The sequence below is a fragment of the Tasmannia lanceolata genome, unplaced genomic scaffold (assembly GCF_043159265.1).
Source record: "Tasmannia lanceolata isolate RefF3 unplaced genomic scaffold, GAP_Taslan_0.1 ptg000023l, whole genome shotgun sequence".
In the NCBI taxonomy this organism is placed as follows: Eukaryota; Viridiplantae; Streptophyta; class Magnoliopsida; order Canellales; family Winteraceae; genus Tasmannia; species Tasmannia lanceolata.
Genome location: NW_027518700.1, coordinates 11626856 through 11637193, shown reverse-complemented (window position 1 = coordinate 11637193; position 10338 = coordinate 11626856). Strand labels below are relative to the sequence as shown.

Sequence of the window (10338 nt, the reverse complement as noted above, 5' to 3'; positions counted from 1 at the left end):
AAATAAGCCCGCACAAAATCCCAGGAAGGAAAAAAAATAGTCCCAGGAACCAAAATAATCTCAGTAACCAAAAAAAAGCTTGCAGAAGCTTTTTTTTTCTTCCCAACAATTCAAGCAACTAAACAAAGCATTTTTTTTCCCACCATAGTCCGTTCAACCAAACATGGGATTTTTATTTTGCCGGGATACTTCCAGGGAGTTTTTTTTCCAACCAATCTCCCAGGAAGTTTTTTATTCCACAAAAATCCTAAGAACCAAAAAAATTCTGGCAACCAAACGGAGCTGCACTTGTTCCTTTTCTCGAATACTGACATAGTGACATTCCAAACCTTCCCATCTGTGGAGATTTCCCGGCAAGTTTGGCCATCATGAAAACTTTTACTGACAATTTTTTCGGTAAGTAAATTTTCCGGTAAAACTTTTCCTTGGGAAAAACCTTACAATATAAAGCCCAAACTGCTAGTTGATTTCTTCGTCACTTATTGTTCTTATCTCTCTCATTTTCACTGCAAATCTCTCTCGCTCTCCCTTAGAAATCTCTTATTTAGATCTCTCTATTGTAAGTTCCACTTTAGGAGCCACCTCTTATACTTTAACATTTGTATTGGATCAATGAATTAGAAGTTTAATTTAAATCCAACTTTTGTGGTTATGATTCCATGAATTTATCATAATTGGGTGATTTACTAATTTTATTTTCAGATTATCCTAATTGGATGACTAATTTAAGTTCAGGTGCCTCACATGATGTTTTTGTTGGGTATATAATATAACCCATATATATTCTAATATAAGCCCAATAAGATAATGGACCGGTGTAGTGGGCCTACATGGGCTAGAGTCCATTAACCAGTCATTAACCCTAGTGTATCTCTCTATATATAGGGGCAGGAGGCAACAAACTTGGTATTCCAAACTAGATACCTTGGGTGTAATGCTTCGAGCAACCTCTTGCTTGACCTAATTTCCTCTAACAATTTTGAAGCATTAGAGTTTCTAAATCGCATGTAGAGTTTGAACAGAATATTTCTAACACCTGCCCTACACTGATTTTTAAATCAGAACCTTTAAGAGTTTGTACAAGAGATAGAGTCCCCAAGAACTTTGGTGAGGACTTTGTGACCTACCATTTAGAGAATGATCCATCATCCTATAAGGAAGCGATGCGATCTCGGGACTCTTTGTTGTGGGCAGAAGCTGTTTATGATGAAATGAGCTCTCTGTTACAAAATCAAACTTGGCATCTAGTCGATTTGCAAAATGGGCTAAGACTGTGGGCTGTAAGTGAATTTTGGAGAAGAAACTTAATCCTGACGGATCCATAGCTCGGTATAAAGCACGTTTAGTAGCTAAGGGAGATAGACCACTTTGATATTTACTCAACGGTCTATCATTTGGCAACGATAAGAATTCTTCTTGCTTTTGCTTCTATTGAGAAGTATGTTGTGCATCAAATGGATGTAAAAACGGCTTTCCTTAATGGAGACCTCACAAAGAAAATCTACATGAACCAACCTGAAGGGTTTGTCATGGAAGGTTTGGAGAACAAAGTTTGTAAGTTACACAAATCTTTGTATGGTCTTAAACAAGCACCTAAATTCTGCCATCAAAAATTTGACAAGGTAGTAAAGAGCTTTGGTTTTCAGACCAGTTACTCAGATAAATGCCTTTACTTTCGTTCTGTGTCGAATAAGGTTGCGATTATTTGCTTGTATGTGGACGATATGTTGATTCTTGGTTCCGATCTCTCTCTAGTGAGTGACATGAAATCCGCTTTGGCTAAAGAATTCCACATGAAAGATCTTGGTGTGGTTGACACCATTCTTGGTATGAAAGTAAGTTTTGAAAGGCAAGGGATTACTCTTAGCCAAGCCCATAGTATTGAAAAACTACTTTCTACATGGGGATACAGTGAGTGTAAACCGATTGAGACACCATTTGATTATACTAAGAAGCTGATCTCTAATGAATGAGACATTGTGAATCAGTTAGATTATTCTAAACTGATTGGTAGTCTCAACTAGGCCAGACATAGCCTTTACAGTTGCATTGCTGAGTCGTTTCACTAGTAATCCTGGCCATGAGCATTCAGATGCCCTTATGAGGCTAATGAGATACCTTAAGGGTACTCAAGGATATGCTCTATGTTATAATGGCCATCCTCCTATCCTGGAAGGATATTCTGATGCATCATAGGGCTCAGAATTAGGAGACAGTAAATCTACCAGTAGTTATGTATTTACACTGGGTTGAGCCGTTGTTGCATGGAAGTCAAAATACAGACTTGTATTGCTCTGTCATCTATGGAATCAGAACTTTATGCTTTAACTTCTACAGGAGATGAAGCAGAGTGGATAAGAGATCTGATCCTCGACATTCGATTGACTCATTTAAAGATTAAATCTTTAAGTTTGTTCTGTGATAATCAAGCTACAATTACGGTTGTAAAAAACTCGCTCTTTAATGGTAAGAGGAGACATGTTAGGCTGAAACATGCCACGCTGTATTATCTTACAGAACAAGGTATTATCACTTTGGTTGATGTGCGATCGAAGGATAATATGGTTGATGCTCTCACAAAGGTACTGACCAAAGATCGAATATTCAAAACTGTGAGGAGATGGGGTTAAAGTCTATATAGATAGGACTTAACCTACATCCATGTTATTTTGATTTTTTTGAATCTCCATTTATTGGCTAAGATAGGCACTTGATATGTTTCGATGATGTTTACAGTTGTTGTGTGTCATTCCACATTTGATGACATGTTCTTTATGGGAAAGGTTGTACATTCCAAACTTGATGATACAGCTTAACTCAAATATGGATAAGATGACTGTAACATTCCAAAAAGAAATATGAAATTTTGAATTTCGGCCAGGGCCAACACTGAAAGTACATTGAATCGAAATGTTACATGATTTCCACAAAATTCTTCCGCAATTTCATTTTTCACCATTATTTACAAAATTTCTGCTGAAATGTTAAAGATTTCCACCACAAGTGCTGAAATTTCTACCGAATTTACCAAAATTTCCACTGAAATTTATACATTTCGGTGAAATTTTTTAAAAAGACGAATTTTTTGTCAAAATTTTACATGATTTCGGTCGAAATTTCCACCGAAACTGAAACATTTTGGTTTCGGTGGTCACCGAAACCGACATTTAAAACCTTGTTCATAACAAAGTGATGGTGTAATAAAGAAGCTGGAACACATTGTATGAAGGGTAACCTCTTCCCCATTTGTATCTTTCTTTTCTTCTTATTTATTTCTTGTTATCCTTTCAAAACAAAGTTGTTAAGAAGCTGGAAATGGAACTGTGGAGCAATAAAGCAGGAAGAGGATTACGATAGTCTTTTTTGTGTTGCAGTTTCTTGTGGATCGTTGTGTAGTCTTGGTGTGAACTGTTGCTTCGTGTGAGCTGCTGCTTCAAGTGGGTGGTATTTAACTGTGGTGCAATATTAGTATGATCTTTTGTCTCCTCGTGTGAACTTCTGTGGATATATGTGGCCTATTGTGCCATCTTAAGGGCTGCTATGCCTTCATGAGGACTGTTGTGCCTCTGCAAGAGTTGTCTTGCCTTCATCTTGCTTGTGCTGGCTTCTTGAGGGTTTTGGTGCCTTGCTGTCCTTTCACTTCATAAAGGGTTTCATTGTTGGAGAGCATCTACCTTGATTCTAATGGGGGTACATTGTGCTTTTGGTAGACGATTCATTTGCAAAGACTTAGATCAATAATGATATGCCTCAGGGACGATATAGACCACGAAGCATGGTAATATAATGCATCCACGATACAAGCAATCATTTTAACCTTTCAACAAAAAGAGGGAAAACGGGGGTCCCACACCATACCCCAACACATGCTATGTGTATTGTGGGGTCATAAGGGTATAGAATTTTGCCATGTTTGTTTCGTTATCACTGGTAGAGAAATAGCAAAATATATTGAAAATATAATGGTGAGTACATGACTTCAGTAATGCATTCCAATACAATTGCCAAGATGGCTCCTTATGGTAAGCTGAATGTAGAAAGTTTAGCCTCTCATGACGAAAATACACGTGGAGAGAAAACTTAGGATTCCTTTCCTTGAACTAGAAGCTTATAGAACTTTTGGGCACATCCAAATCTGCTATGGCTATTTCAATCTTCTCCTTCAGTTGAGCTTTTTCTACTTCATCAGCCTGACCAAATAATTTACTCAAATTAGCAAATCTTACAAGAGTTGATTTAGAAAACCTTAGTTTCTTAAATTATTTATTTTCTTTCATAGGTAGGTGAAGAGGTTAAGACCCCATTTGGACAGCGCTATTGACACCTCATATTAGCAAATGTTAGACTTGTGGTTACAAGTAGGATCAACGGATGAGATCCAAACCCCTCGCCATGTGTAAGGTCCAAAGAGGTCATGATTTCTCCTTAGGAAAGGCCCAAGCAACCAATTGCTAGCGTCCATCGCAAAAGGATTTTCGCGGCTGGTCTGTCGCACATCAAACCAGCCACCTCGTTAATGAAGACAACATGGCTGGTCTGTCGCACATCAGACCAGCCACCTCTGTTGTCTTCATTAACGAGGTGGCTGGTCTGATGTGCGACAGACCAGACTTGAAAATCCTTTTGTGACTGATTTTAGCAAATCCCTTTTCAAAATAAAATTAAGCAAGGGAATTGATATATTCTCCCCCGTCAAGATTACTCCTTTTAGTTTCTAAACTTAAAGGAGGTGGTACTGCAAAGAAAAGGGTGAGAATATATCATTTCATACTAAGCAAGGGTATTTTTGTCATTTTGAAGAATTGGATCAGACGTGTTTTCATAGGTCAGTTCAACGGTCCCTGTCACATCCATGTGGCATGTGTAGTGACGAAAAAGTGGCTGATAGAAAAGAGCCTAAGAGCGAATGTTTACTTAGCATTTGTAGTGAGTGTTTGGCATACCGTTTAAAACACCGTTTGGCGTTTGAAACAGCATTTTGGGGCCAAACGGCCGTTTGGGAGTGTTTGGGTGCGTAGCCACCGTTTGAAACACTGTTTGAAACACCGTTTTGAACCCTCAAAACGGCGTTTTGCAAATGGAGGGGGGGAGGTCCATTTGCAAAACTTGAGCTGTGGGTTTTTACGTGTTTGCCCTCACCAAAACTCATTTTTACACCTTTTTACCACTAAAACTCCGTTTTGGGACATTTGCAACCAAATATACAATACCTCCGTTTGCCGTGTAAAACGTCATTTTGATCTGGCCAATCAAACATGAAAACACCGTTTGGCAAAATGCCGTTTCAAATGCTATTTCAAACGGTACGCCAAACACACTCGTAAAGAGGCAAAAGTAGGGAGCATAGTTGCCCGAAACTCCTTCGGCAGGTGGGAAACCTGTTTCCCCTATAACGTGTTTCTCACGAGTGAGACTCGTTTCCCGTAAAATGTGTTTCCAGCATTTCGGAAATATTTCCGAAACATGATAAAAAATATTGGAAAAATGTTTCCGAAATGCACGGGAAACATATGAGAAACTTATGTAAATCATGTGTGGAATGCTTCATAAACGTATGCAACACTCGTAGAAAACGCAGGTGAAACATGTAGGAAATATGTGTGGAACTTATGAAAATCATTTTTGAAAAAACACATAAAAATTGTGGAATAAATATTAAAAAAGAAAACAATAGCATACATTGCAATAAGAATAAAAATAAGAAAAATCAAATAGAAATTTGAAATTAACAAATTTAAATCTACAAAACCATATATTCCATGTTTTCTTTGTGTTTCAGGTGTGTTTTTTTTATCGTTTCTGAAACGCTTGTAATGTGTTTCCTAAGATGTTTCTCATATGATTTTTTATTATTTTCTCGTTTCCCGTTTCAGTTATATTTTTTCATGTGTTTCCCATTTCCGTTTCACGTTTAGCTTCCCAAATTCGTTTCCCACCTGGGTAACTATAATAGAGAGTAATGGAATTTATTATATTGGGAAAAATTACCTCGACGAAAACAGTCTTCAAAAGCCTGCCAGATAAAGCAGTGATATTTGCTGTAATGATTTTAAGCTTCAAAGACTCAAAAACTTTGAACAGCTTTACTATCGTATCTGTCTTTTTACTGCAAGTGATGCTAATAACCGATGTCCTTTCTCCCACCTCATAAACCCTAAGCTGCAATTTATTCAAAAATATTTTTATAAGTAAATTTATTTACTTCTAAGCATCCTTTCTATTATTTGGGTAATTAAGAGGGATTAAACATTCACACTAGACTCTAATGTCACATTTAAGCAAAATTACATAATAAAAGAATTGATAACTGCACCACTTTGTTTGAAAAATGGAACTCGAATCTTTACTTTATATATGGCTGTGTTTGGATTAAGGGTGTCAATTTTGGCTCGGGCTCGAGCTCGGCTCGAATCCTTAACGAGCCGAGCCGAGCCGGCTTGCCAGGCTCGTTAAGCTTAACGAGCCGAGCCCGATTTAGGCTCGGCTCGGCTCGTTAAGGCTCGTTAAGAATTTAATATATTTAAATATATATATTATATATTAATATATACACTAAAAGGGATATCCAGGGAGTGAAAGGGGAAGGCAAAATATGTCACTTCATTTTTGGAACCCCATTTGTTACTTGGACCACCCCCCATAGTGTAAAAAAAGTAGTCAAATTACACTAGATAGGGCTGTCCAGGGAAGATGAGGGGTGTGAACTTAATATAACCCGAGCTCGGTAAGGCTCGCGAGCGTGACCGAGCCCAGCCAAGCTGAGCCTGGTTCGAGCCCGAGCCGAGCTTTTGAGCTTAACGAGCCGAGCCGAGCCTGGCCAAGCTCGGCTCGGCTCGTTTACACCCCTAGTTTGGATTACCGGAATTAGGAATCGGAGTCGGCTTCCTATTCCAATTTCCAAAAAAGTTGTACAACTTACTTCTAGGACTTCGATGGTAGCCGTTCGTTGTCCTCCAGTAACCTTAGAATCACAGCTTTGATCCGTTCTCTTTTTCTTTGATTGAGAAAGGGAGAGGCTTGTGTGTTCAATATCACAAATGGGTATTTTCTTTTGTTTCAGAGTCTCAAGCTCTATAATCTCAGCTTGGATCTTCTTTTCTTGCTCATGAAGCTCTTGAATGTACTTGATTGCGTCCTTGATGGTTGATGCTTTGTCCATCTAACCCCGTACAATTATTCAATTCAACCAATCAATTAATCATAGTCAAAATCTATTTAATTGTACTTAGTGTGGAAAAATGTAGAACAATATTCTCTCTCTAGATGGGACGGTTAAAACATCATAATTAAATAATTTTTTAGGCACAACCTATTTATGTTATGGCCCATCAAATGGATGGTTTCGATCATCCGACGGTGTTCAGGCCGTACAGTACTTTTAGAAAAATACGGGAGTATAAGGGCTTACACCATATAAAATCTCTATAAAACATACACAAGAAAAGAAAAGGTTTCATTAATTAACAATAAATAAATAATAAAAAAAAGACGAGGAAGAGAAAAGGCCCCACAGGTGCTAGGAAGACGGAGATGCCCAAACAGCCCTAATATTTCAAAGATATACATTTTTTTATGAAAAAATTACCCTTATAGTTTGATAAAATAAACAGCATATTCCTACGTGGCAAAATTTGTAGGGTTGTTTCAGACACAATCCATTGTAGTGAAGAGCAAGGTTTAAAATTTCGGTTTCGGCACCGGTTTCGGACCTTGAAATGAAATTTCGGTTGGTACAAAACCCGAAAACAATATTTTATTCATTATTAAATTTCGGTCAAAATTTCCCCAATATTTTATTCATTATTAAATTTCGGTTGAAATTACGGTAATTTCGGTCAAAATTTCTGTGAAATATTAAATTAATATTAAAAAAAACAGATTTTTTGGGTCAAATTTCGGAAAAACCAAAATTTCGGCCGAAATAAATGAGTTTCGGTTTTGATTGATTGCGGTGTCGGTCTCCACCGAAATTTCGGATTTCGGTCGAAATTTAAAACCATGGTGAAGAGATGGGTCCAAAATAATTTATAGTGTTCCCTAGTGAGATGTAAATTCTCCTACTTTTCTTCCCCAACCACTCTTCTTCTAGTGTATTTATAGCTACTCTCTTTCAGTGCTTCTAGTGTATTTATAGCTACTCTTTTCACACTGAAAGAGAGTGGCCCCGAGAAGAAAAGTGAACGAATAAATCATTTCCCGTTCAAAATCATTTCATATGTGGTACCCTCCTTTTTCCGACGTAGTATTTGATAGAAATCCTAAAAAGATTCTTACATTCATTTTCCCGGACCATGTGTCCCTCATGGATGTGTCAAAGCCATGTCCATAAGTGTAGCCCATTGACGTCGACCCCACCATGGTAGGACAAGCCTAGCCCTTGATCAATCAAATTCCCCCATATGTATTATACTTACAAAAGAATACACTCAGTAGACTGAAATTTTTTTCTTTTGTTTTTGCAATATTTGAATGGCCGGTGATAAATTCACCCCCTTATCTGAAATCTCTTCCTTAACGGCCTCACGGGGACATCTTTCAAAATGGAATGTACAGCCCACACCATAGGTTGATCCAAACCGCCTATGGACTTAGGGCGATGATATTTTCACCCGGCCCCCTGCAGTACGCATTCGCCCCCTTATAACTTGAAAAGTGGGCAACTTTAACACTTTTTGACGTCAAATCAAGTTAAAAGGGGAGCGAATGAGCACTGCAGGGGTGAAAATATCATTGCCCTTGTCTTATCTTTTGTATTTATTTTGTAATTTTTCGTCCTACCTTACTTATGCGGGGTACAACGGCTCTGAGGGCATAAAGACTATCATTGAGCTTCTTCCTTCTTTTTCTCTCTGAGTCAATATTGTTCTTTGGGGTCGCCAAAGAAGCAGCACCATCCGGAGAACTTGAATCATCGTAATACCCAGAAATTGCCTCATCTACTCCCCAACTGCAAAACACACAACACACCTTAAAAATTCTTGTTTCGATATACTATTTCAAAATCTGATATTTCCACCCCATACCTTTTATTTTTACAAGTTTTGTTGGCTTTTACGATTCCCAATGAACTGAAAATGACATTAAGGTTGCAACTTGGTTCGGACGGGTCAGGTTACCCTACCCTACCTAAGAAATTATCTCGGGTCGGTCGGGTTGGGTTTTCCCCAACCCAAGATAATTCCTCGGGTTGGTTCGGGTCGAGTCGGTGGAGTCGGCTTTTTATTATCTAGCTTGGATAATGACTAATTTCAAAGATCGTAGAAAATGATAAATTTACTTCCCAAAAGTCTCTAGATTTATATCAACTGAGTGTATAACTATTTTTCACATCACAAACATGACCAGCTCAATGAAGACAAATATATCAATATATTAGAAAATAATTCGCCATGTTTTAAGGAAGTTGTACTACAACTTTTAGAGTCGGGTCGGCCGGGTTTCTAGTTTTTTTTCTTTAAACCCTATCCATCCCAAGATTGAATCGGGTTTTTCAACTTAAAACCCTAACCAACCCAAGACCAATGATTTCTAAACCCGACCCGGGTAATTTTCGGGTCGGCCCGATGCGGGTGGGGTAAAATCCAACCCAAGTTGCAACCTTACATGACAGTATGGGGTGGTGGAAGACATCAAATCAAGGAGGTGAAAATACCAACTTCTTTAAAGAAATTCAAAAATAAAACCATCAATAACCTTTTGAGTTCTAATAAACCCAACTCAGAAGTACTGAAAAAATTGAAACTGTAACAAAACATACCCATGAATGAAACAAAAGAGGAACTGATTTTTTGAATACCTGTCGAGTTCTTCGTTTTGGAAGAACATATTGGTTTCCCAGTATAATTTGTATTCCTCGTTATTCTCCATTCTTGCTGTGTTGATGGTGGTGTCTTTGTTTCCAAATGGGGGCTTCTATATAAAAAGAGGAAGGGAGAGAAAGAAGAATAAAGAAGAACAAGAGCCACATGGAGAAAGATTTGCACTCCAGCTTCGTGAGAAAGATTCTGGACCGTTGGATCAAGGGTCGAAAAGACCGTGTAGGCCCAACGACTAAGGCAGCGTATGTATAGGCCAAACGACTAAGACAGCACTCGTCGTTGCACCCAGTGCGAACAGAAGAAGCAGCTTTGAATACTCTACTTCTTTTTCGCACTATGATAGTGAAGTTGGATACTCTTTAATTTCCTCTTTTATAAAGGAAAAAAATCTAGGGTTCTTCTTTTTTTAAGAAAACCTAGACATAAATGGCTTTCGGTTTTCTCGAGGTGAATTTGGATTACGGGAATTGGGAATCGGTATCGGTATCCAATTCCAAGGGTGTGGTATTTTGATTCCCAG

The 10338-nt window shown here is 38.1% G+C and overlaps 1 protein-coding gene across 1 annotated transcript; it reads right to left on the bottom strand.

Annotated features, from left to right (window-relative positions):
- Window positions 1-3912: 3912 nt before the first annotated feature.
- On the bottom strand, window positions 3913-9928 carry LOC143856541 (transcription factor bHLH35-like). Its single transcript, XM_077366793.1, has 5 exons — window positions 9797-9928; window positions 8779-8947; window positions 6920-7159; window positions 5989-6159; window positions 3913-4190 (listed from the first exon to the last, which is right to left on the bottom strand). The coding sequence occupies exons 1-5, from the start codon at window positions 9865-9867 to the stop codon at window positions 4101-4103; spliced, it is 741 nt and encodes a 246-aa protein (XP_077222908.1). The 5' UTR covers window positions 9868-9928; the 3' UTR covers window positions 3913-4100.
- Between the last annotated feature and the right edge of the window lie 410 nt (window positions 9929-10338).

What these genes read in the sequence shown, in the direction of transcription:
- LOC143856541 (XM_077366793.1), bottom strand. Translation starts at nt 9,867, where the DNA reads ATGGAGAATAACGAGGAATACAAATTATACTGGGAAACCAATATGTTC. An exon ending in CAAAACGAAGAACTCGACAG is followed by an intron (nt 8,948 to 9,796) that starts GTATTCAAAAAA and finishes TGTGTTTTGCAG; the next exon opens with TTGGGGAGTAGATGAGGCAA. An exon ending in TGAAGACTGTTTTCGTCGAG is followed by an intron (nt 4,191 to 5,988) that starts GTAATTTTTCCC and finishes TTATTTGGTCAG; the next exon opens with GCTGATGAAGTAGAAAAAGC.